At 44.0% G+C, this 27,591-nt stretch overlaps 1 protein-coding gene across 1 annotated transcript; it reads right to left on the bottom strand.

The window, feature by feature from the left end:
- Positions 1–1,639: 1,639 nt before the first annotated feature.
- Positions 1,640–26,730, bottom strand: csrp2 (cysteine and glycine-rich protein 2). Its single transcript, XM_067999284.1, has 6 exons — positions 26,622–26,730; positions 19,527–19,645; positions 10,020–10,188; positions 8,814–8,943; positions 4,099–4,192; positions 1,640–2,048 (listed from the first exon to the last, which is right to left on the bottom strand). Exons 2-6 carry the CDS (start codon positions 19,636–19,638, stop codon positions 1,972–1,974), a joined length of 582 nt encoding a protein of 193 aa, XP_067855385.1. The 5' UTR covers positions 19,639–19,645; positions 26,622–26,730; the 3' UTR covers positions 1,640–1,971.
- Positions 26,731–27,591: the final 861 nt, after the last annotated feature.

Genomic DNA, 27,591 nt, shown 5'->3' with positions numbered 1-27,591 from the left:
TCAGGCACAACATGCAGGAGAGGGTATCTGCATTCTCATGTGTTGACTGGGCTCTCTGCTCAACTATAAAGGCATATGGTTGGACAAAGATCAACATGTAACCCAGCATTATTCTTATTTGCACGCAGCCACTTAAGTGGGGCATGACCTGTTACCAGCCGGATCGTTCTCCCTAATAAACACTACTTTAGTGTCTCCACACTCGTACGATCGCCAAAAGCTCCTTTTCGAATATAGTGTAGTTCTGTTCTCAAGGTAGCACGTACATTGTGGAATCCTCGGCCCCTTCGATAACCTAGGATACTCCTGACCCCAGCCCAATGTCCCACACCCATCTGGAGAATAAACTCCTGGGAGAAATCCAGAACAATCAGTACTGGGTCTTGAGCATCCCAGAGGTCCCCACTTGTTATTTCCTCTGCAGGGGGTCCATCGGACCATATTCTACTCCCAAGTTCTGGTACAGCCCATTGCCTGGTGCTGGTATAACCCTACAGGTGCTACAAAGGCCATTTTGTCTTTGGCAGAATCCATTCATGCTTTTGTAAGGTCCAGCATGGACAAGAAGTTGGCATTTGTTTAATTAGCTTGTCCACTGAGGCATGGGGTAAACATCAAACTTAGAGCCTTCATTTAATTTTCTAAAATCATTACAGAATCTTCCTGACCCATCAGGTTTTGGCACCATAACTATAGGGTTTGACCATTCACAGAGACTCTTCCATTACCTCTTGGGAGACCACCTGTCCCTTTGCCTCAGGGATCCGGTACGGTTTCTCAGACCGTTGTCCCCAGAGGTGTCTAATAACATGAATTTTTCCGGTCGAGCGGTAAAAACTTCCCAATTTCTTTGGACTGATGAGCCATTCTAGTTGCTGCTATGTCGTTAGTTCCTCGGACAGATAAACTTCCCCGCTTTCTTGGGTCTTAGTTTCCAAACGTGGCCCCGACTCGGACATAAAGGGGTCTCCTGATCTCTCTGTGGTTTTAGCTGATTAATACAATCGATCTTCTCCCAGGCTGACTAACTTTGTAGTTTATGGGCCCTGCCGTTGAGGAACTCGTTCGCTCCCGGGCGTGGGAAACAGCAACAAACTCTGTCACCCTGCCCGAGCTGCCTCACCCCAGCCTGCTTCTTGTCGGAGCCCCGTTGCTTTACTCGGGCCTTTTCCAGGTGTTCCCTTAACTCAGGATTGACTACCTCATTCTCAAGCCGTGTTCTACCATGTTCCACAAAGGGCTATTCTGTTCCTCCCTATTAATATCTAGAAGCCCACAGGGCCATCTCCCATAGAGAAGCTCGAACAGTCAAAACCCCCTGGAGGCCTGTGGAACGTCTCGAATTGTGAACACTATGTACGGTAACAAGGCGTCCCAGTTCTTGCCATTACTTTCGTTAAGGTACTTTTCAAAGTTTTATTGAAACGCTGTACCAACCCATCGGTCTGGGGCTGATATACCAAGGTTTGTAGAGCTTTAATTGTTAACAACGCACTAGATCTCCCATTACTTTGGATATAAACGGAGTCCTCTGATCTGGTGGAACAGGCTTGAGGGGCAGAATGGCCTCCTCCTGTTCCTAAACAGCTACAATACTGACTAGATGGTGGAATAAAGAAATTCACAATAAGGCAAATAATGCAGCTTAAATCAATAGAAAAACTTTTATTGCTTCACAAAGAGTGCTCATATATAACAGACAGTGTTGTAGGTTCTGCAGAAATATAATTGCTCTACTTGTACCCAGTAAACTAGAAGAGGCAGCACATTTAGAATATACTCCACTTTGGGAATTTGGCTGGCAGCCACTTTAAAAGTTCTTTGTACTGTATCCATCAGCTGTCTGGTTGTGTTGTTCACAGTGGTTATTACAGAGGTTACATCAGCTAACTGAAGGTCGTAACACTTGACGCTGTACTGCAGGGATAACTAGTTTCTGAGCTTCGTCGAGGGAGTTCTTGTTAGCGGCTGTTACTGTGTGTGTACGAGGCCACCAGTACCTTGGCCAAATCCAAATCCTTTAGGCCCAAAGTTCTTGGCATAGCAACCTACAAAAAAAAGACACATACAATTCAGTGTCAATCTAGAAATTTTAGGAGGGAACAGCACACAAAACATGACAGAAGGTAGTTTGACACTTTGAAAAGCTTTCCCCCTTGGTTAACTGAATTTGACTAATTTGAACCTGTTTCATTCAGTCAAAATGGCAACCTAAAAGTCAAAAGAAGAGGAAACAGAGACAGAAAATGTTGGAAAGACTCAGGTCAGAGACCAGTTGCAAGAAAACAGACCAGTTAATGTTTCCTACACTACAATAGTGACTACACTTCAAAAAGTATTTCATTGGCTGTGAAGTGCTTTGGGACGTCCAGAGGTTGTGAAAGGCACTATATAAATGCAAGTTTTGCTTTAACGTTTCAGGTGTAGCACTAGGTCTCCAACCAGAAGGTCAGTGCTCCTTCTCTCCACAGATACCTCACTGACCAGCCAAGTCTTTCCAGAACTTTATTTCTCCCATGTCCCCGGGTGGAGAGATTTCCCTGATGGGGCCACTCCCAAGCCGTAGATCGCGAGCTGGCGGAGGCTTGGGCCCTGGGTCTGGGATTTCCCACCAGTACAAAAAAGTTGGCCATTAAGATTTCAAATGGTGACTATATTTTTAAAAACTGATATGCAGCAATATCTAAAATTACACCGAGCTATATTTCAACAAGTTTCCATGAGAATTACACATTAGCTTTAATTTTGAAAATGAAAGTCAGGCATTCCCTGTGTTAAACAAATACAAGCCGGTCCTATCGGGGTCAGCGTTAGTTTATTTGTAAGACACTGTAAGCTCTTTAATGAAACAATTCAGGCGCAATCTGACAGGGGAGAGTGAGCCACACACAGAATTCAAATCCTTTCATGCCGAACTTTAACGGGACACAATAAAGCTGGTCATTTCTAGACGAACACTAGAAAATGACCGTGAAAGCTGCCAGATTTTTGCAAAATCCCTACGGTTCACCAATGCCCTTCAGGGACAGGAACCTACCGCCCCTATCCAGTCTGGCTGACATGTGACTCCAGTCCCACAGTCTCATTTGACTCTGGGCAACTAGAGATGGACAATAAATGCTGCCTAGTGTCACCCACATGCCAAGAACAAATTAAAAAATGCATACATTAAAACACTGACTACACTTCAAAAAGCTGTAAAGCACTTTGGGACCTCCCAAGGTCATGAAAGGCACTACATAAACTCAAGTTCGTTCTTTTTACACACACACTCAGATTAATTCTTTTGCCAGGCTGAGAATTCTGCAATAAATAGCAAGATAAGAGCTTTACCACAGCTGAAAGGAATTTGAGGTTTGTGCAGGGACTGCAAAACTCTTCAGATGACAGCAACATTCTTTTGAGAAATGAGAACATTTGCCAGAAACCTTTGCAATGCTTTAATTAGTGAAAAAAAACAGTCCACGCCAACTAGTCAAAGGAAGTGAACTAGACAATGTACTAAAGGACATTATGCTAACAGCTGCACCTCAAAGGGAGACAGTTGTCCAACTTTTAAAAATCAGTGTACAATAAAAAGGCTAACTGTTGAATTGGGAAATATTTTTGGACCAGAACGCAGGACATCACCCCCATTCTTTCAGTGATGAGAGACGGACTTGTCCCTTCTATTTATTCCCTCCACCCCACAGACAGAAGTTCCTCACTGTCACGATCAGTGTAATGTAGCCACTGATGACTTTTACAGTAGTTTATCTATTAAAGCAAGGAGACAGCTTTCATCCCTCTTTAAAACACACCCTCTTTTTTTTCTTTGATGTTGCAGCAAGTATCCTCCTGTAACACCACCTCATCTCCCCCCCGTTGAAGTTTTGGGGACCCCTCCCCTCCAACCACACCGAGAGCCCATCCTTCACAGGTAACCCCTGAAAATGGAAGTCCCGTCCTGACCATCCTCAGAGGGGTAAAAGGAGGAAAATGCAGGCTGGTGCGTCCGAGTGTGTGCCAGTTGCTTTTCAAAGTGAGTCGTGCCTCCTTCATGCACCAGGTGCGAAATCTTTTCAATCATACAGATGTTTAAAAAGATAACACGCTTACCCTTGCAGTAGATTTCCCCCTCCTTTTCAGTCATAGTGGTCGACTCCAAACTCTTTCCACACTTGGCACATCGGAAACAATTCTTGTGCCACGGCTGATGGGAGAGAGAAACAATTGGCGGTGAAAAGATTACTGAACACAGTAAAAGAGGCACAGTTACTTTGTCTCTCTTTCCTTCCTACAATACAACAGTGGCCACACATCAAAGGGACATCATTTTCTGTACAGCGCTTTCGGGATGTCCTGAGGTTGTGAAACACACCTCCGTTTACCGTCCCCTCCACTCCCCCCAACTTTCCACCACCACCTAAAATTAGCCAAGGACACGTACAAGTTACCAATGCCAAATAGTTTCATTTTAGCTCAGATGGATTTCCAATGATGCCCCAATTTAGGTTTGTTTGGGGGAGCAGTCTTGATGACTGACAGTAGTTAATTTACAACACAGCGGCTCACACATAGTAAACTCACTTACAATCATACAGCACAGGAGTTGGCCATTCGGCCCATCGTGCCTGTGCCGGCTCTTTGAAAGAGCTATCCAGTAAGTCCCATTCCCCTGCTCTTTCCCCATAGCTCCTGCTAATTTTTCCTTTTCAAGTATTTATCCAATTCCCTTTTCAAAGTCACAACTGAATCAGCTTCCACCACCCTTTCAGGCAGTGCGTTCCACTTGACTTTTTAAAAAAGCTTGTAAAATTTCAATTAATTTTTAAAGATTGAATTAGATCTTCCTCTCCCAGCTCACTCCCACTTTGTGTAGAACAACATTTCTTCCGTCATTAGTTTCAGCAATTTGTGGATGATTTAGAAGTGTTTAGAATTAAAATGCATCTCATGAAGGCTAGACTACTTCAAAGTACAGTTTTTTTTAAAAAAAGTAATTGTTCTTCGCATGGGTGATACTAGCATGGCCAGCATTTATTGCCCTGGTTACTCTGAGGACAATAAAAGTCTTGATACTTGAATAGGGAATTCAATTTACAGGGCTCTGGGGAAGAGCGGGAGAGTGGGAGTTGCGTTCTTGATTAGGGAGAACATCACGGCAGTAGTGAGAGGGGATATATCCGAGGGTTCGCCCACTGAGTCCATATGGGTAGAACTGAAAAATAAGAAGGGAGAGATCACTTTGATAGGATTGTACTACAGACCCCCAAATAGTCAACGGGAAATTGAGGAGCAAATATGTAAGGAGATTACAGACAGCTGCAAGAAAAATAGGGTGGTAATAGTAGGGGACTTTAACTTTCCCAACATTGACTGGGACAGCCATAGCATTAGGGGCTTGGATGGAGAGAAATTTGTTGAGTGTATTCAGGAGGAATTTCTCATTCAGTATGTGGATGGCCCGACTAGAGAGGGGGCAAAACTTGACCTCCTCTTGGGAAATAAGGAAGGGCAGGTGACAGAAGTGTTAGTGAGGGATCACTTTGGGACCAGTGATCATAATTCCATTAGTTTTAAGATAGCTATGGAGAAGGATAGGTCTGGCCCAAAAGTTAAAATTCTAAATTGGGGAAAGGCCAATTTTGATGGTATTAGACAGGAACTTTCAGAAGTTGATTGGGAGAGTCTGTTGGCAGGCAAAGGGACGTCTGGTAAGTGGGAGGCTTTCAAAAGTGTGTTAACCAGGGTTCAGGGTAAGCACATTCCTTATAAAGTGAAGGGCAAGGCTGGTAGAAGTAGGGAACCTTGGATGACTCGGGAGATTGAGGCACTCGTCAAAAAGAAGAAGGAGGCATATGACATGCATAGGCAGCTGGGATCAAGTGGATCCCTTGAAGAGTATAGAGATTGCCGGAGTAGAGTTAAGAGAGAAATCAGGAGGGCAAAAAGGGGATATGAGATTGCTTTGGCAGATCAGGCAAAGGTGAATCCAAAGAGCTTCTACAAATACATAAAGGGCAAAAGGGTAACTAGGGAGAGAGTAGGGCCTCTTAAGGATCAACAAGGTCATCTATGTGCGGAACCACAAGATATGGGTGAGATCCTGAATGAATATTTCACATCGGTATTTACGGTTGAGAAAGGCATGGATGTTAGGGAACTTGGGGAAATAAATAGTGATGTCTTGAGGAGTGTACATATTACAGAGAGGGAGGTGCTGGAAGTCTTAACGCGCATCAAGGTAGATAAATCTCCGGGACCTGATGAAATGTATCCCAGGACGTTAAGGGAGGTTAGGGAGGAAATTGCGGGTCCCCTAGCAGAGATATTTGAATCATCCACCGCTACAGGTGAGGTGCCTGAAGATTGGAGGGTAGCAAATGTTGTGCCTTTGTTTAAGAAGGGCGGCAGGGAAAAGCCTGGGAACTACAGACCAGTGAGCCTGACATCTGTAGTGGGTAAGTTGTTAGAGGGTATTCTGAGGGACAGGATCGACAGGCATTTGGAGAGGCAGGGACTAATTAGGAACAGTCAGCATGGTTTTGTGAGAGGAAAATCATGTCTCACGAATTTGATTGAGTTTTTTGAAGGGGTAACCAAGAAGATAGATGAGGGCTGTGCAGTAGACGTGGTCTACATGGACTTCAGCAAAGCATTTGACAAGGTACCGCATGGTAGGTTGTTACATAAGGTTAAATCTCATGGGATCCAAGGTGAGGTAGCCAATTGGATACAAAATTGGCTTGACGACAGAAGACAGAGGGTGGTTGTCGAGGGTTGTTTTTCAAACTGGATGCCTGTGTCCAGCGGTGTGCCTCAGGGATCGGTGCTGGGTCCGCTGTTATTTGTTATTTATATTAATGATTTGGATGAGAATTTAGGAGGCATGGTTAGTAAGTTTGCAGATGACACCAAGATTGGTGGCATTGTGGACAGTGAAGAAGGTTATCTAGGATTGCAACGGGATCTTGATAAATTGGGCCAGTGGGCCGATGAATGGCAGATGGAGTTTAATTTAGATAAATGTGAGGTGATGCATTTTGGTAGATCAAATCGGGCCAGGACCTACTCCGTTAATGGTAGGGCGTTGGGGAGAGTTATAGAACAAAGAGATCTAGGAGTACAGATTCATAGCTCCTTGAAAGTGGAGTCACAGGTGGATAGGGTGGTGAAGAAGGCATTCAGCATGCTTGGTTTCATTGGTCAGAACATTGAATGCAGGAGTTGGGATGTCTTGTTGAAGTTGTACAGGGCGTTGGTGAGGCCACACTTGGAGTACTGTGTACAGTTCTGGTCACCCTATTATAGAAAGGATATTATTAAACTAGAAAGAGTGCAGAAAAGATTTACTAGGATGCTACCGGGACTTGATGGTTTGACTTACAGGGAGAGGTTAGACAGACTGGAACTTTTTTCCCTGGAGAGTAGGAGGTTAAGGGGTGATCTTATAGAAGTCTATAAAATAATGAGGGGCATAGATAAGGTCGATAGTCAAAATCTTTTCCCAAAGGTAGGGGAGTCTATAACGAGGGGGCACAGATTTAAGGTGAGAGGGGAGAGATACAAAAGGATCCAGAGGGGCAATTTTTTCACTCAAAGGGTGGTGAGTGTCTGGAACGAGCTGCCAGAGGCAGTAGTCGAGGCGGGTACAATTTTGTCTTTTAAAAAGCATTTGGACAGTTACATGGGGAAGATGGGTATCGAGGGATATGGGCCAAGTGCAGGCAATTGGGACTAGCTTAGTGGTATAAACTGGGCGACATGGACATGTTGGGCCGAAGGGCCTGTTTCCATGTTGTAACTTCTATGATTCTATGATTCTATAATTGGATAGCTCTTTCAAAGGGCCAGCACAGGCATGATGGGCTGAATATCCTCTTTCTGTGCTATATTATTCTATGAACCACAGAACGTGGGATTAGAGTCATTTGTCGGCCCAGACTGGGTAAGGTACGGACATCAGTGAACCAGTTGAGTTTGGCTTTTTATCATTATTTTCCTGGTACCAGCCCATAAATTATCAGATTTACCAAATTAAATTTTGCAACCTGCCATGGGATTTGAGCTCGAGTGGAAATCTGGAACACTCTTCCCCAAAAGACCGTGAATTTTCACGACTCCGATTGATAGATTTTTGTTGGGAAATGGTATCAGGGTTATGGAGATAAGGCGGGTAAAAGAAGTTGGGGCACAAATCAGTCGTGATCTAATTGAACGGTGGCACAGGCTCGAGGGGCTGAATGGCCTCCTCCTGTCCCTAGGTTGTGGGATGCAAGTCCCACGCAAACCAAATCAGGAATAGGAAGAAAGACTTGCATTTATATCGTGTCTTTCACGACCTCAGGACTTCCCAAAGCGCTTTACAGCCAATGAAGTACATTTGAAGTGTAGTCACTGTTGTAACGTAGGGAAACGCGGCAGCCAATTTGTGCACAGCAAGATCCCACAAACAGCTGAGAGATAAATAACCAGATAATCTGTTTTAGTGATGTTGGGTGAGGGATAAATATCGGCCAGGACACCTCCCCTGCTCTTCGAGTAGTGCCATGGGATTTCTTTTTACGTCCATCTAGGAGGGCAGACGAGGCCTCATTTTCATCCAAAAGACGGCACCTCTGAGTGCAGCACTCCCTCAGTCCTGCACTGGGGCGTCAGCCTGGATTATGTGCTCAAGTCTCCGGAGTGGGGCTCGAACCCACAACCTTCTGACCCAGAAGTGAGAGTCTGAGCCACAGCTGACACCTAATGAAGAAGAAGTCAAGAAACCTTCAAAGCTGCACTGTAATTCACTTGTTGAGTTGACTGCACGAAGACGAACAAAGACTCACCTTTCCGGCACCGACTATTTTCTCCGCAGCGTAAACAGAGTCACTGCACCTCGAGCACTTATCCGCACCCTCGAACTTCTGGGCAAACTTTGAAGTGTTTACGTTGGTTGTTGCACGGTGAGGCTGCGCACTGCGGAGTTAAACAAAACAGAACCGAAGAGATGCTGGTGAATCCGGCAACTCATTCCTGCAATCCCATTCCCAATCATTCCCTGTTGCCGTTGGCTACTCCACTGCACCAAAGTATTCAGCCTAAAGTTATAAAGGAATGATGCCATCTTACTGTAAAGCGCTTTGGGATGTCCTGAGGTGGTGAAAGGCGCTATATAAATGCAAGTTCTTGCCTCCTTTACATTTCAATCTACAGTTCTAGACAAGAACAAGAGGACGTTCGAACGGGGCCGGTGAGATTTTTTTTCACGGGCCATTCTCCGAGCGGCCTGCAGCAGTCTCTTTACGGACCTCTGGATAGGCCGCTTGCTGCCTGGTACAAGCTCTGCCCCATTTGCACCTGAAAATTGCAACGGGGGAAACCTATAAACCAGCGTAAGACCCTGATTTGAACATTTACGCAAGTCTTAAGCCGGTTACAGGCAGGCCTTGGACATCAATGGGGTGTAGGGGATCTACGAGCTAACCCCACCCTGGACTAATAATCCAGAGAACGCAAGTTCAAATCTCACCAGGGCAGCCGGTATCAGTAAGAGTGAGTAGGAACCTGTCGGATTGTCGTCGAAACCCAACTGGCTCACCAATGTCCTTTAAAAAGAAATAAGGATGTCCCAAAGTGCTTTAACAGCCAATTAAGTACTTTTTGAAGTGTAGTCACTGTTGTAAAGTAGGAAAGGGAAGGAAACCTGCCGTGCCTTCCCAGTCTGAGTTTACATGTGACTCCAGTCCCACACCAAAGTGGTTGACTCTTAACTGCTCTCTAAAGTGGCCTAGCAAGCCAGTCAGTTGGCCCACCACCACCTTCTCAGGGCAGTTAAGGATGGGTAATAAACGCTGGCCTTGCCAGCGACGCCCATATCCCCAAAATGGTGAGAAGCGGGTGGCCGGCAGATAAAAATTGCCTCAAGTGTCTACACCGAAAACAGTAACCACTTTTCTCTCCCCCCCCCCCAACCGCGAGATGCTGATCGACTTGGTTTCCCCCCCCCACCTTTACATTTAACTTAATCCAGGTCGTTACATGGCAATACTTACTTCTGAACGCTGATGCCCAGCCTTTCTCCCCTGTCCGTACTCAGGGTGCCGGCCCCTTGCCCGTACCCATAGCCTTTAGGACCATACTTCTTCCCATAGCAGGACTTGCAGTAGATCTCGTTGCCATGAATCGCCACCGTCGTACTGTCAAGATTTTTCCTGCAGACCACTAGAGAGAACACAGGACTTTTAGTTCAGACAGAATGCAGCTTCAAAATTACAAGGGCCTAGTGTGTGCAATGTGTGCTCCCAGCAGGGGGAGGAGGTCCTGCCCTACATAGATTGGGAAGAATCACAAGCGCCCTCACTGATCAGTACCACTAGTATTTGTAGCAAAAGGTACTTTTTTTGAAATAACTATTCTAGTGCATTTTTAATAGTTAGAATCACACAGCACAGGAGGCCATTTGGCCCATCGTACCTGTGCCAGCTCTTTGAAAGAGCTATCCAATTAGTCCCACTCCCCCCTGCTCTTGCCCCATAGCCCTGCAAATTTCTCTACGCATTTATCCAATTCCCTTTTTGAAAGTTACTATTGAATCTGCTTCCACCACATTTTCAGGCAGTGCATTCCAGATCGTAACAATGTGGTGCATAAAACAAATTTCTCCTCATTCTCCCTCTGGTTCTTTTGCCGATTATCTTAAATCTGTGTCCTCTGGTTACCGACCCTCCTGTCAGTGGAAACTGTTTCTCCCTTCTACTAGCTGGGAGCCTTCAGTTAATAACAAACCGCATTGTGACCGCTTTCTCCTAATTTGATAGGACTTAGTGCCCAAGCTTTGATTCTCCCTCCCAGTGACATGGCCAATGGTTCGGTCATCATTCAGATCAACCCAGCACTGTTAAAGAGTTCTTGGCCAGGCTATCCAATCACAATCAAAGTGGCACTCGTTATAGGCAGGCCCTGCTGGATGAGGCCTCACCTCTCTTCCAGATGATGGGAGAAAATGGTCCCTTCAGGGAGAAGCAAAAATGGCACACAGACCGACCCAAGAGAACAAGCAATAGCTACACAGTCCCAGAGAAGCTGCCAGCTGAGAAAACAGCCTTGTGTACAGATCTCCCGACATGACCATAGGACTGATATCATGAATTATTCTTCAGAGAGATGAACGCTTGGTATGAAGTTCCAGATAGAATGGGGGGAGCTGAAGATTAGATGCATTTAAGAAACAATTCGATGATTTAGTGGGGAGGGGGAACAGGACTGTAGGTGCATCGCGATGAATGAAGAGTCCTCCTTGTTCATAATTATCGTGAAAGAATGGGAGTTGTACGGAGGGCGCAGTGGGACACGGACAAGTTAAGCTGTAGGAATACTCTACTGGAGAGCAGGAATCTTAAAAGTATATAAGAATGCAGTTTGCAGCAATGGTGAATTTAGAAATTATTGAATGGGAGAGTTGGTGCTGAGCATGTGAGCTTTATTTTGTTGGGAATCAAAGTTTGGAATCTTTGTGCGTTTTGTAATTCTACTCTTTCAGCCAATGTCTCTTGGAAGGTTTACAAATATTTGAAATACGAAAATAAAATGTTATGTACTTCAGTAAAAATCATAACGAGTTAACACTACCCGTTAAAACAACAGGTAGAAAAATGTTATAGGAACCTGTTAATCATTTGTCCACTATTCTCACCAAATGTGGTATCCAGGGACACGATACAGTTACGGGAGAGGCGAACCTTTTCCTCAGATGCATCCGACTGATTTCCTGCAGTGTGGAAGTGGGAGCCATGCAAACATACGAAATTGACGGGCAGGAAAAGACCAGCTGGTCCATCAAGCCTGCTCTGCACTTCATGGCGGCCAGATCATCATGGTTAAACACTGCTCCCTCCCCCTCCCCCTCCCTTTCCCCCCACTCTCTTTCCCCCTCCCCGCAGCCACGTAATCTCCAGGGAGAGGCAAAAAGAGAGAAAACCCAGGGCCAATAAGGGGAAAAAAAAACACTCTTGGAGATCACATGGACCAATTATTATCTATAAAGACATTTACCTTCTATATGACGCAATCGGTTCTACTCTTATTAATTGTCACTTCATATTTTGCCATTGATGTTGGCTGCTCTAATCTAGACAGTGTGCCAAAATAAAAACTACGATTCTCAGAAACCATCAGCTCATCTTAAAAACATTTCTGCCTCAGGTCTGTGTATGCGATCCACTGTGGGAGGTAAAATTGGTTCTATCAGGCTTCAGTTCTCCTTCCAGCTGATCTGTTTCTCACTATGAACCAACTTCCAATGACAAAGTGAAAAAAGCTGATGATTGACAAGTATGAAACTGGCAAGGCCAGTTACTATTCTGTGGATTAGCTCAGTGATTCCGTTTTTAAAAAAAAAAATTGGGTGATTAAAAAAAAATGGGAGAAAGAGGAAGGAGGGAAAAAAGGAAAGCAGAGGAAAAAAGAAATCTCCTTTGGCATTTGAATCAGGGATTGGTCAATGCTGCTAAACCAATTAAAACTGCAACTTAGAACAACATTGGTATGTAGCATCGATAATTGGGTCCAATGTTCACTTTTTTTCTGCTTCACTATTTGGTTGTCAAGGCATGAAATACTCTGTTAAACTGTCCTTGTACCTTTAGTAAATATTCATTTATACCGTGCAATTGAAATATGACCCAACACTCAAGCCAGAAGCCGTGCCATTTCAGGTGCTACTGAGCTAAACATTAGGAACAGGAGGAGGCCATTCAGCCACTCAGGCCTGCTCTGCCATTCAATTAGATCATGGATGATCATCTGTACCTCAACTCCTATTTTGCCACCTTCGCCACAAGAGAGCTGTCATCCAAAGGTGATAGCTTGTAACATATGAACTATTCCCAACAAAACACAGGGGGTTTTAACACAGAGGTTTTACTAAATATAAAGTGTCACTGGAGTGACTCTTGCCCATCAGCCCCTTCTCTCTCAGCCAATGGAGCAGGACAGTACAAAATGGTTCCTTCACGAGGAGCGAAAAAAGGTCATTTACTCTCTTTGGATTGGCTGAGAGGGAGACGTCTGAGCTGGCAGGGTTATCAGTGCTTTTTTAAAAAAAAATTTAATCCAATTACTATTTCTTTGTTGTTATTTGCAATAGATTGTGTGTTACGCATTATTTTTCACACCGTCCGCTTCCTATAAAATCCAATTCTGTTTCTCACACCCTAAAAAAAGTTACAATCCCCGCCCCTTTAATGCAAAATATGGAAGACCAATTTGTAAAAAACACCACGGTTTTCGCTCTTCGATCAGTTCTGCAGTTGCTTGGACAAATTCCAAAGTCGGCTGCAGTTACTTGGATGGAGAATGGAGACTCGAGAGGCGATAAGGTTCAGGTCTCGTTCAGTTCATCGGAATGTAGAGGTGGGGGGCTGGGGGAAGGGGGGGAAGGAATGACGTCATTCAGGAATTTAGACTCAACATTCCACAAGGTCTCAGTTTCAGTGATTTGGCTGAAAAGTCAGCAGCCCTTTGCCTTTCGATAACATTCTTTAACGTCTCAAAAGTATTTACAAAGAGGAAAATTGGACAAGAAAAAAGGGAAAACAACAGGATTAGGATTTGCTCGTCATCATCTACAATTCAACAATACAAAACTGATTGTTACGAGCTTTTTGCACTTAGCCAGACAATTTAATTCAAGAGAAAGTATTTTTTCGCTCTCATGGAAGTAAACAAACACTCATTAAAATTGTTTCCTTCCAATTACCTGATCTGACAATTTGTCCAGTAATAGAGGTAGAGACGAACATTTTGTTATAAACCATGCGTAATGAGTCTTATTACACAGCAAGACTGTCCAGGATTGCCACATCTGCAGGAAATGTCTCTTCCTTGAGACGCTCCGGCTCAGACTCCTTGGGCTGGAGTGTGAGTTAGAGACACTCCGACACGTGAGAAAGGGGAGGAATTTTTGGATGGTTTTCTCCAGAGTACAGTCACACCTCAGAGGAAAGCACTGAGGAAGGAGAGTGTGACTGGTAGTCAGCAGGGTAAGGGGAAAACCAAGGGAGGTAGAGAAGGAGGTCCCCGCAGACACTGGGTCTGCCCAACAGGTACAATGTACTTGCTATCTGTGAGGATAAGGATGCAGGCTGTAGGGTGGACAGCCAGAACGCTAATCATGGCACCGTGGAGCAGGAAGCAGTCCCGGGGGAGAAGAGGAGCAGAACAAAGGTTGTAATCATAGGGGATTCAATAATTAGGGGGATAGACAGCATATTCTGCAGTCACAACAGAGTCCAGGAGGGTGTGTTGCCTACCTGGTCCAAGGGTAAAGGATATCTCTGAGCAACTGGAGAGGAACTTGGAAAGGGAGGGGGAGGATCCAGTTGTCGTGGTCCATGTTGGGACCAATGACAGCAGGACCTTCTCCCTTTTCTTTCTGTAAAATATCAGAAGTTAGGAACTAAATTAAAAAGCAGGACCTCACGGGTGGTAATCTCAGGATTACTACACGAGCCATGGTCTAATTGACTCAGGGATACATCGATCAGGAAGGTGAATGCATGGCTGAAAGAGGGTTTGCATTTCATGGGCCACTGGCACCAGTACTGGGACAGGAAGGAGCTGTATCGCTGGGACGGGCGCCACCAGAACGGGACCAGCGTCCTCGCGGAAAGGATAAATAGGGCTGTGGATAGGACTTCAAACTAATAAGACGTGGGGAAGGATCTGGTGAAAACAACAAGTCTGAAGGTAAAAGAAATAGGAGATGAGAGTAAAGGTCAGACAAAAAGGTAAAGAATAAGGGTAACAGACAGTCAGGGAACAAATACCAGTTAAAAAAGCATAAGCAGAAAATTACTTAAAAATGAAAAAGTGGGTGGAAAAAATAAAAAAATTAAAATTGCCTGTAAAGCAATATGCACAGCATTTGAAACAAAACGGGGGAAAGTGGAGGCAATAATTTGTAGCGAGGAGCCAGATGTAGTCGGGATAACATAACTGAAACATGGCTTAATAAAGAACAGGACTGGCAGTTCAATATTGCATTAGAACACAAGAAATAGGAGCAGGAGTAGGCCATGCAGCACCTTGAGCCTGCTCCACCATTCAATAAGACCATGGCTGATCTTCTACCTTAACTCCACTTTCCTCGCCCTATTCTCATATCCTTGATTCCCTTAGTGTCCAAAAATCTATTGATCTCAGTCTTGAATATACTCAATGACTGAGCATCTACAGCCCTCTGGGGTAGAGAATTTCAAAGATTCACAACCCTGAGTGAAGAAATTCCTCATCTCGGTCATAAATGGACAATCCCTTGAGATTATGACCCCCTAATTCTAGACTCTCCAGCCAGGGGAAACAGCCTCTTAAACCCTTTAAGAATTTTATACGTATCAATGCGATCACCTCTTATTCTTCTAAACTCCAGAGTATAGGCCCATTCTACACAATCTCTCCTCATAGGACAACCCTCTCATCCCAGGAATCAATCTACTGAACCTTTGTTGCACCCCCTCTAAGGCAAGTATATCCTTCCTTAGGTAAGGAGACCAAAACAACACACACTACTCCAGGTGAGGTCTCACCAGAGCCTTCTATAATTGTAGCATGACCTCCAACCCCCCTGCAATAAAGGCTAACATACCATTTGCCTTCCTAATTGCTTGCTGTACTTGCATGTTAACTTTCTGTGATTCATGTACAAGGTCACCCAAATCCCTCTGAATACCAACATTTCTTAGTCTCACTTTAAAAAAAAAAATTCTGCTTTTCTATTCTTCCTACCAAAGTGGATAATTTCACATTTTCCCACATTATACTCGATCTGCTACCTTGTCCAATCACTTAACCTGTCTATATTGCAGGATATAACTTATTCAGAAAGGATAAGAATAAAAAAAAAGGGGAAAGAGCGGTGAGTTAGCTGGACCAATGAGAGCACGCATAATGGCAGTAGAAAAAAGGGACATAAGTAACATTAAGATAGAAACAGAATCCATACGGATTGAGGCAAAGGATAAGAAGATGGGATTGATCACAATAGGGTTATTCTACAGACCACTTAATAGAGGAAGAAATATATAGGCAAATCTAGGACACGAGTAAAAAAAGACATAGAATAAACATTGGCAATTTCAACTACCACCAAATAAACTGGCAAGAGGTAGGGAAAAGGGAAAAGGGAATGGAGTTTTTAGTGTGTACAGGACTCCTTTGTTACCCAATACCCAAGAAACCCAACAAGACAGCAACCACTGCTGGATCTAGTAATGGGAAATTAACCAGAACAAATGAGAAGTAAGCATAGGGGAACATCTAGACAATAACGATCATAACATAAAAAAGGATTAAAATAATGATCGTCTTATGTATGTCGTTCTCAAAGACCAAAGTAATAGATTGGACAAAAGCATATTAAAGAGTTAGGGCAGAGACAGCAGAGAAACTTGAAGATATAAAAATTCATTAGAAAAGGGAATGGTGCCAGGGGACTGGCGGACCGTTAATGTTATTCCTATATTAAAAAGGAAGATAGAATAAGTCCAGAGAACTGTAGACCAATTAGCTTAATGTTGGTGATAGGAAATATAATGGAATCTTTACTTAAAGATGTAATAGAAAAACATCTAGAAACCAAAAACATAATAAAGAAGTTAGCACGGATTTCAAAAGGGAAAGTCATGCTTGACTAATCTTACTGAATTCTTTGAAGTAACAAAAAGTAGACAAGGATAATGTAGTAGATGTAATATATTTGGATTTTCAAATAAAACTGATAAGGTACTGCATAGTAAACTCATGACTAAGGTCAGAGCATATAGAATCAGGGGACAGGTAGCAGAATGCATAGCAAGCTGGCTACAATATAGAAGAGTAGGGTTAAGGGTAGCTAGTCAGACTGGCAAAAGGTGGAAAGTGTTCTTCCATAGGGATCAGTCCTGGGACCACTGTTGTTCACAATTTACATCAACAATTTTGACTCTGGAATTGGAAGTACAATTTCAAAATTTGCAGATGACATCAAATTGGGAGGTGTTATTAATATAAAAAGGAAGAATGCGTCAAAATGCAAGAAGATATTAATAAACTTGCAGAATGGGCGTGTAAATGGCAAATGAATATCAATATAGATAAGTGTGAGGTGCTGCATTTTGGTCGGATAATAAGTGTTTAAATGGTGAAGAGGAGCAAAGGGATATTTGGTGTACAGATACTCAAATCACAAAGTAGCGACGCAGGTTAATAAGGCCATTAAAAAAAAAGCAAACCAAGCACTGAGGTTCATGTCTAGAGGGATAGAATTGAAAAGCAAAGAAGTTATGTTAACTTGTACAGAACCTTAGTTAGACCACACTCAGTATTGTGCACAGTTCTAGTCTTCATATTATAAAAAGAGGATATAGAGGCATTGGAGGAGGTGCAAAAAAGATTTACACGGATGATACCAGAACATATCAGGAAAGGCTGAATAGGCTGGGGCTTTGTTCTCTAGAAGAGAAGGCTGAGGGGTGATCTGATAGGGGTCTTTAAGATAATGAAAGGGTTTGATAAGGTAGACGTAGAGAAAACGTTTCCACTTGGAGGTCTCCAAAACTAGAGATCATAAATATAAAAAAGATAGTCACTAATAAATCCAATAGGGAATTCGGGAGAAAATTCTTTACCCAAGAGTGGCAAGAATGTGGAACGTTGTTGCCACTCTTGGAGTTGTTGATACAGATTGCAGATGCATTTAAGGGGAAAGCTAGATAAACACATGAGGGAGAAAGGAAAAGAGGGATTATACTGATAGGGTTAGATGAAGAGGAGGTGGGAGGAGGCTCGTATGGAGCATTAAACAGCAGCATAAACAAGTTGTGCCAAATGGCCTGTTTCTGTGCTGTAGACTCGATGTAACTAGGTATGCAAGTACTAATGAGTAACTGAAGCAGAGCAGTAGTCAATGCATTCAAGAGTAAAGAACACTAATTGTCTTACAAAAAAAGTTGCCAAACTATTAGAATCAGTTAACTTCATCTTCAACCTTATAAAATGAATTGATCAATGCCCACTGTTCCCTACACCCAGTGGTATTGAAATAAAAATAGAGAGAGATGGTTGGAAATGTACAGCAGGTTGATTAGATTGGTTCTAAACACTGGCCCACATTTCCCTTTCAGATGCTGATGGACCAACTGCACATTTTCTTCTGTTTATGTACTGCATGCAGTTTTGGGCACCTCATTATAGAAAGGACATGGAGACTGTGGCATAGATTAATGCTCAGACTGCGATGATATTGCACTTGGGCCATGAGATAGCACACCACCATCTCCCCTCAGACACTGCTAAGTCCCACAAGATGTTCCAGTATCCCGGAATGGTTGCCAGAACTTTCTCCCTCTCTCAAACATTCTTTTCTCCCCCCTCCCCTCCATTTGCCTCCTTTTTAATCCTTCAACTTTTCATCTAATTTTCTTTCCCCCACCCCCCCATTTCCCCTCCATCACTCATTGCATTAAAATAGGGACAACTACTCCATTTCCTCCTCTCAACTCACTCTTTCCCAGAACCTCTAAAATTGTGGAATTCTTTTCCTCCTCTTTGTATTAATGGAACTATTCCACATAAATCAAAGGACACCATTTAGTCACTATACAGTTTGCTGGTCAGACAGCATCTGGAGTACTGTGCCCAGTTTTGGTTCCCCCCACATGGTGGCCTTGGAAAAGGTCCAGAGGAGAGCTACAAGAATGATTCCTACCTGAAAGAACCTCAGCTACTCAGATAGGCTCAAGGACTTTGGTCTAATTACTTTAGAGCAGCGTAGACTTAGAGGTGACCTGATAGAGGTCTAAAAAAAAATGAAAGGGCTGGATAGTGTCCCTATTGATAAATTATTCCAGTTCAATAGATTGGGGAGGGCCAAGGGACAGGAGTTTAAACAATGGAAGGGTATGAACAGACTGGATGTTAGACAGGTCGTCTTTTCCCAGAGAGCAGTGAGCCTCTGGAATGTGTGGCCGGCTGGTGTGGTGGGTGCCGACTCTCTGTTTGCCTTCAAGAGGGAGCTGGACTGGTCCCTGCCTGGGCCAGAGATCGCATCATGTAGAAGGTAAGTGTCTTTCGATTGCCCAAGGTGGAGTTCGGAGAGGAATTTTTCAGACTATTTTCCCCCCCCCCCCCCTTATTGGCCCTGGGTTTTTCCTCTTTTTTTGCCTCTCCCAGGAGATTACATGGCTGCAGGATGGAGAGTGGGGGGGGATGCAATGAGCAGTGTCTAGTCAGGATGCTCCAGCCAACCTTCCACTACTTCTCCAAGGGAAGAGCGTGAAGTTACAAAAACAACTCTGGTGGTGCTTACACTACAGGCCTTGTCCCTTCAGGCAGGCTTCCAGATAAATAAAAAGAACCAAAATAAAACCTACACATGATCTGCAATCCTGATTGTTTTGAACAGTCACATGCCCAGAAACACTTAATCCTCAGTCATTAACACTGTTATACCAACGGTGCCAAACTCGAATTCAAACAGCAAAAAAAAAGAACATGTGGGGGAAAAAAACACACAAATGACTTACTGCACAGAAAGCAGCATCGATGGTAGCTCTTCCCATCACACTGCACCTCCTCTGCATGGTAAACGGATCTCTGGCAGCTCCCACATTTATTACCACCGCCCCAGTTAGGCATTCCGCACCTGTGAATTTCACCAACAAAAAAAAAACAAAAAAAGTTAATGTGCATTTCTCAGACTAACAACTTAAGCAGCTGAGCTGCTTGTGGGATCTTGCTGTGCGCAAATTGGCAGCCACGTTTCCTACATTACGACAGTGATTACACTCCAAAAGTACTTCATTGGCCGTAAAGACCTTTGGGATGTCGAGAGGTCACAAAAGACGTTATAGAAATGAAAGTCAGTCTTTCTTTATACCAAAGGCAGAACTACAAGAAGCAAAATCCTCCCCGTCTAACCCAACAGAGATTTGGCTGTTCCAATCTTGCAGCTGATGTGCAAACTTCCAATAACAACCCCCCACCCCACAGTGAAGCAAGATGTTTCAGTGCTGTTAATTGGCAAAGCTGTAAAAAAAATTGGAAACAAGAAAGAATTAGGGGTATCAGTAAAAAAGGTGACCATGAAGCTGTCAGATAGTCTAAACAACCCAACTGGTTCACTGAGGTCCTTTAGGGAAGGAAGCCAATCATCCTTACCAGGTCTGACCACATGTGACTCCAGTCCCACAACAACATGGTTAACTTTTACATAGAATTTCACAGCACAGGAACAAGCCACTTGGCTCATCAAGTCTATGTCCTAAGCTTTATAAATAGAGGCATAGAGTACAAAAGCAAGGAGGTCATGATGAACTTTTATAAAACACTGGTTCGGCCACAACTGGAGTATTGTGTCCAGTTCTGGGCACCACACTTTAGGAAGGATGTGAAGGCCTTAGAGAGGGTGCAGAAAAGATTTACTAGAATGGTTCCAGGGATGAGGGACTTCAGTTACATGGATAGACTAGAGAAGCTGGGGTTGTTCTCCTTAGAGCAGAGACGGTTGAGAGGAGATTTGACAGGTGTTCAGGAGGGATCTAAACAGAGTAGATAGAGAGAAGCTGTTCCTAGTAGCAGAAGGGTCGAGAACCAGAGGACATAGATTTGAGGTAATGGGCAAGAGAACCAAAGGTGACATGAGGAAAGGCTTTTTTACGCAGCGAGTGGTTATGATCTGGAATGCACTGCCTGAGGGGGTGGTGGAGGCGGATTCAATCGTGGCCTTCAAAAGGGAATTGGATAAGTACTTGAAGGAAAAAAAGTTGCAGGACTATGGGGAAAGGGTGGGGGAGTGGGACTAGCTGGATTGCAGAGAGCCAGCACGACAGGCCAAATGGCCTCCTTCTGTGCTGTGACCATTCTATGTCAGTGATTATGCTCCACACGAGGCCCTTCCCACCTTTATTCATGATGTGGAGATGCCGGTGATGGACTGGGGTTGACAAATGTAAGGAATCTTACAACACCTGGCTATAGTCCAACTGTCATCTCACCCTATCAACATATCCTTCTATTCCTTTCTCCCTCGTGTGTTTATCTAGCTTCCCCTTAAATGCATCTATGCTATTCACCTCAACCACTCCTTGTGGTAGTGAGTTCCACATTCTCACTACTCTCTGGGTAACGAAGTTTCTCCTGAATTCCTTATTGGATTTATTAGTGACTATCTTGTACTTATGGTCCCTAGTTTTGTGCTCCCCTACTGGTGGAAATATCCTCGCTGCGTCTATCTTATTGAACCCCTTCATAAATTTTAAAAAGACCTCTACAAGGTCACCTCTCAAGTTTTCTCTTTCCTAGAGAAAAGAGCCCCAGCCTGTTCAATCTTTCCTGATAGTTATAACCTTATTTCTGGCATCATCAGTGTAAATCTCTTGTATCAACTTGCTACAAAGAATATTTCCAAGGCGGCGGACCACAGGACTGGACAGAGAGGATGGCCCCTCGTTACAGAACCCACTTGTTCCTTTCCATCAAAACGAGGCAGGGGGCGGAGACAGGTGATATTACGAAGGTGGAGGTAGACGGTCTTGGTGATGGAGAGGATTATGGGGTTGGCAGCTCAGCTCAGCTCAGGGTAAAACAGAACGCCAAGGTTGCGAACAGTCTGGTTGAACCTCAAACAGCGGCCAGGAAGGTGGATGGAGTCGGTGGCTCAGAGAGTGGTTAGAATGTGGAACTTGCTACCACATGGAGTGGTTGAGGCAAATAGCATAGATGTCTTTAAGGGGAAGCTAGATAAGTACATGAGGGATAAAGGAATAGAAGGATATGCTGATAGGGTTAGATGAAGCAGGAGGAGGCTCGTGTGGAACATAAACACCGGCATGGACCAATTGGGCCGAATGGCCTGTTTCTGTGATGTACCACATCTAGCCTCAGTATTCTTGGATTAGTGAGGCGGATTTGGGCAGAATTCCTGTTCTCGATTATTACCCAGTCACTTGGGTTGGTTACATCGGGTGCCGGACAGGATTGGCTTTTGCTATGAGGCAAAGGTCAAGTAACGTGCTTGCTTAAAACTCAACACACAAGCTTTTTTTTTTGCTTTGCTGCCAAAATTGATTAATCTGCCGACAGACCCCAGATTTATCAAAGGAGAATTAATTTTTAAACATTCTGTTCCCAAACAGCTCGAAGCAAAACAAACACAAGCATAACCTTTGCTCCCACTCACCGTTTCCCCCCCCTCCCAGTACTGTTGTGCTGCATGAAACAAACATTAACTACTATGGTTATGTTGAAGGGTTATGCAAGGCAGCTCATTTCAGACTCACTCACACCTTATGAAGTCTCATGACTAACGATTGAAGTTTGACAATGTTGGGAAAACTATTACATACTTAAACCCTTGAAGACTCCAGCTGTCTCCAGTCTCTCACATCCAGTTAACATAGAATTACATCGAATGTACAGCACTAAAACAGGCCATTCAGCCCAACAGGTCTGTGCCGGTGTTTATGCTCCACACAAGCCTCCTCCCTCCCTACGCCATCATATCCTCCTATTCCTTTCTCCCTCATGTGTTTATCCAGCTTCCCCTTAAAGACATCTGTGCTATTCGCCTCAACTACTCCATGTGGTAGTGAGTTCCACATTCTAACCACTCTGGGTAAAGAAGTTTCTCCTGAATTCCCTATTGGATTTATTAGTGACTATCTTATATTTATGGCCCCTAATTTTGGTCTCCCACAAGTGGAAACATCTTCTCTACGTCAGATCCTATCGAACCCCTTCATAATCTTAAAAGGGGAGAAATACACACAAACTTAAAATGTCTGCTTAAATTTCCAGTGTACTGATAGCTTTCTCGACCAAACCAGAATGGGTGCTAAGTAGAGTTAGGTTTGGGTAGTACTTGGATGGGAGACTGCCTGGGAATACCAGGTGCAGTAGATTTCTTGAGGGACTAATTGGATAGCTCTTACAAGAGCCAGCACAGGCAGGATGGGCCAAATGGCCTCCTTCGATGCTGTATCATTCTAGGATTCTCTGAAAATGAACCACAAATTTAGCTTTGAGTGCTTGAAGAAAGAGAACACGCTGATCTGGAGATATCTCCCCCCTCCTCAACTTGGCCAGATTGTTGACAAATATTCTGTTACTCTGTCGGAAAGTTTGTACGAGGTTCTGCTGACCATATTGCACATTTAAAAAAAGTCTCCTGCACTCAGTCCTATCCTAAAGGGAAATGGGCTAAGATTTAGAAAGTCTAGACTTGTGACCATCAACTACAGTAGCTGCTTACGTTGGATCCTTTCCAAAGAAAGGTTACGTTTTATCTCCCCATTTCCATCGCTAATTATCACCGGAATCAAGGTATAAAACAAATTAGCAATTTCCTCAACGTCACAAAATTGGACCTCCCATAAACACAAGTATTTCTACAAAGAGTTGGTGACAGAAGGTTTTTGTATTTTAGTCTAATGCAACTGGCTTATGTTTTGCTCCTGAATTGTTTTAACATGCTCGAGGAATTAGTTGGCAGGAGAGAGACCTTGGAGACAATTAGATCACATTATGGGAGAAATCAAGTCTTATGTTAACCCATCTGGATGTGCAATACCTTTTTAAAAACAGAAAATGAGAAAGGATGAACTTGCATTTATATAGCACCTTTCATGACCTCAGGACGTCCCAAAGTGCTTTACAGCCAATGAAGTACTTTTGAAGTGTAGTCACTTTTGTAGTGTAGGAAACACAGCAGCCAATTTGTGCACAGCAAGATCCCACAAACAGGAATGCAATAATAACCTGATATTCTGTTTTATTGACGATGGTTCAGAGACAAATATTGGCCCAGGACACCGGGGAGAACGCCTGCGCTTTTCTTTGACTTATGCCATGGGATCTTTATCATCCACCCGAGAGGGCAGACAGGGTCTCGGTTTAACGTCTCATCCGAAAGACGGCACCTCCGACTGTGCAGCATTCCCTCAGTACTGCACTGGCAGTGTCAGCCTAGATTTTGTGCTCAAGGCACTGAAGTGGGATTTGATCCCACAACCTTCTGACTCAGAGGAGAGAGTGCTACCAACTGCACCAAGGCTGACACTACAAATGCCTTATGCACCAGGAAAATGTGGCCAGAGGAGAAAGTCTCGCAGCATTTCCTCCCTACCTTTGCTCTCGCTCAGCTCTCGATGGCCCAGCTTAGACTGGAGGTTCACCAAGAAAACAAGTGACATGGGAACTCCACACTCCAACCATCCACAGCCCATCTCATCAACCCAGTTGAGAATATTTCCACAGTCATTTTATTTCAATAACTTGCTTATAGAATCATAGAAAGTTATGGCACAGAAGGCAGCCATTTGGCCCATCCGGTCAGTGCTGGGAATATGACTGTACCACAGCTATTAAAGACTTCATTTTTGAAAATCCCATTTTCGTCTTTTAGAAAATCGCTTCCCTCCCCAAATTTACTCCCTGGGAAAAATCTGGAACACACTGTATAAGAGGGAATGAGTGGTGTCCTCAGCCCATGCTGCATCGGGTCAGTCGATCAGTACGACTAGCACTGCAACACAGTGACTCACCTACAGTGGTTTAAATGGAGTATCAATTTCTCTTCCTCTCCCTCCCAACCCACGCGAGATATGGGCGTTAGCTCCGAATCAAGGGATACTCTTAGAATGCAAGTTTTCAGCTAACACAGATAATTCATCCTAGGAGCAGGTTAGTGGCCTCACTTTGTGTTTGTAATGAATGACATTAGTTCACCAACTACAAGATCCTCACTGGTATAAATCCATCAAACTTTTGAATTCTCCTATTATTGCAGATGTAATAAACATAGAAAATAGGAGAAGGAGTAGGCCATTCGAGCCTGCTCCGCCATTCAATGTGATCATGGCTGATCCTCTATCTCAATACAATATTCCTGCTCTCTCCCCATACCCCTTGATGCCTTTTGTGTCTAGAAATCTATCCAGCTCCTTCTTAAATATATTCAGTGACTTGGCCTCCACAGCCTTCTGTGGTGGAGAATTCCACAGGTTCACCACCCTGAGTGAAGAAATTTCTCCTCATCTCAGTCCTAAAATGTCCTACCCTGTATCCTGAGACTGTGACTTCTCATTCTGGATCCCGCCCCCCCACCCAAGCCAGGGGAAACATCCTCCCTGCATCCAGTCTGTCTAGCCCTGTCAGAATTTTATACATTTCAATGAGATCCCCTCTCATTCTTCTAAACTCGAGTGAATACAGGCCGAGTCGACCCAATCTCTCCTCATACGACAGTCCTGCCATCCCAGGGATCAGTCTGGTGAACCTTTGCTGCACTCCCTCTATGGCAAATACATCCTCTTTTAGGTAAGGAGACCAAAACTGCACACAATACTCCAGGCGTGGTTTTACAAATACCTCTGTGCTAAAACATTTTTCATGTAATTTCCTTTAAAAAAGGGGCATTTTCCCCCCAAAATGGGCAGTTTACTTCCTGAACAACCAGAAGACCCACAATTACACCAACGTGAATGTTTAAGAACCTTGACACAGCCAAATGCATCAGTACCCTGGCCCCCTCCCCACCAAAATCAACCCCCCCACCCACCTACTCCCATCAACCTCCACCCTCCTCCTCTCCCCCCCCCCCCCCCCAATCGACCCACCCTCCTCCTGCACATCAACCCACCCCCACCTACTGGCCCCTACACACACACCCCTATTGTTAGAGCAGGGGAGTTCTCCCACTATTTTTCCCTCAACCAACATTAAAACAGATTATCTGGTCATTTATCTCACTGCTTTTTGTGGGATCTTGCTGTGCACAATTTGGTTGCTTCATTTCCTACATTACAACAGTGACTATAACTTCAAAAGTACTTCCATTGGCTGTAAAGCCTGAGGTCATGAAAGGTGCTCTAGAAATGCAACTTTTTCCCTTTTACTTGTAAATTTCAGGCTCCAGGTCAGTGCTGAAAGACAAATTACAGAGTGTACAGCACAGAAACAGGCCATTCGGCCCAACCGGGGGAGCCTCCCCCCCCCTCCTTTATTTAACCCTATCAGGATATCCTTCTATTCCTTTCTCACATCAACCAGCCCCAACCTCCCCCATCCACCCTCCACACCGGTGAAGGAGATGCATTGAAGGGGAAGCCGGATAAGTACATGAGGGACCTTAAAATACTTTGAACTACAGAAAAAAAGTTTATAACGACTCCCACAACTAATCCAAAGATTTAAAAAAAAAAATTTTGGTCTCGTCTCAAACCCCACGCCTGCTGTTCCCCACAACAACAGGAGCGAACAGCCAGACTGAAGCTAGCTGGGAGGAGAAATAAAGCTTATGGGCTAGCTGAATTGATTAAAAAAAATAATTCATTTATTCTGGCTGGTTTGATCGGCGTCTGCAGATTCAAAGGCACCGGAGGGAGCAGTGTAAAAACCAACCAGGGAATCTGAGTCCTGAACCGACCACAGTCCAGACAGTGGCTGAAATTCACAGTAAGGTAACTGACCCGTTTACTCTTCCAGACTAATGCAGTGGGATTATTATTATTTATTTATTTATTTATTGCTGTTGGTAATGTGTGACATTTGTTTCTGTATTGCATTTAAAAATCTGCAATTCAAGAGAAAGAGAAGTTTTAAAACAAAAAGCATTTACTTACCGCTAACGATGAGACAGAGAGAGACGAGTTGTTGGCGACTCACGGGATTCAGTATCTGCATCCGACTAACGGGAATACCCAGAGTTTTAATTGCTCTGTACTAATTCTCAGTGTAACACGTGAGTGACTGGCCCCGCCCGCAGTAAGGAGGTGAGCGAACTCTTGTACTTTCAATTTATTTGTAGCAGGGAGTGAGTGAGATCATGGGGAATATTTCTGGACAGTCACATCTCACGTCCTTCTGTAAACCCCAGTGTGAAATGTACAGTTTGTGTTTTTTTGGGCGGTGATTTTTTATTCGCTTCTCCCCACACACACGAATCAATTGCAAACTGTACAAAGAGCACAATTAAAAATGAGATGATCTTTTTAAAATCACCTAACAATTTTCTATCAAGCATTTTACAGTTAATTGTACCCACTAACTCCCTCTGTGTGATTGGCAGGGTCGATTGTTCGACTAAAATGTTCACTTATCTTTCACTTTCCACTTCTGATGGGCTTATATCCCAATATTAGAAAGAAAGATTATTCATAAAGGTTCTTTCACAGCCTCAGGACACCACAAGGCCCCTCACAGCCAATGAAGTACTTTTGAAGTGTTGTAGTTAATGTAGGAAACACAGCAGCCAATTTGCACACAGCAAGATCCCACAAACAGCGATGAAATTAATGACCAGATCACCTGTTTTAGGTGTTGGTTGAGGGATAAATATTGGCCAGGACACCAGGGAGAACTCCCCTACCATTCTTCGAAATACTGCCATGGGATCTTTTACGTCCACCTGAATGGGCAGTTTAACGTCTCATGCAAAAGGCAGCTCCTCAGACACCAGCACTCCCTCGGTATTGCAGTGGGAGTGTCAGCCTAGATTTTGTGCTTAAGTCTCTGGAGAGGGACTTAAATCCACAACCTTCTGACTCAGAGGCACGAGTGCTACCCACTGAGCCACAGGTAACACCTAAAAAC

The sequence above is a fragment of the Heptranchias perlo genome, chromosome 18 (assembly GCF_035084215.1).
Source record: "Heptranchias perlo isolate sHepPer1 chromosome 18, sHepPer1.hap1, whole genome shotgun sequence".
NCBI classification, from domain to species: domain Eukaryota; kingdom Metazoa; phylum Chordata; class Chondrichthyes; order Hexanchiformes; family Hexanchidae; genus Heptranchias; species Heptranchias perlo.
Note: the sequence above shows the minus strand (reverse complement) of the source record. Positions and strands in the feature narration are given on the sequence as shown.

What these genes read in the sequence shown, in the direction of transcription:
- csrp2 (XM_067999284.1), bottom strand. Translation starts at nt 19,638, where the DNA reads ATGCCTAACTGGGGCGGTGGTAATAAATGTGGGAGCTGCCAGAGATCC. An exon ending in CTGGGCATCAGCGTTCAGAA is followed by an intron (nt 8,944 to 10,019) that starts GTAAGTATTGCC and finishes TTAACTCCGCAG; the next exon opens with TGCGCAGCCTCACCGTGCAA. An exon ending in GGGGGAAATCTACTGCAAGG is followed by an intron (nt 2,049 to 4,098) that starts GTAAGCGTGTTA and finishes TTTTTTTTGTAG; the next exon opens with GTTGCTATGCCAAGAACTTT.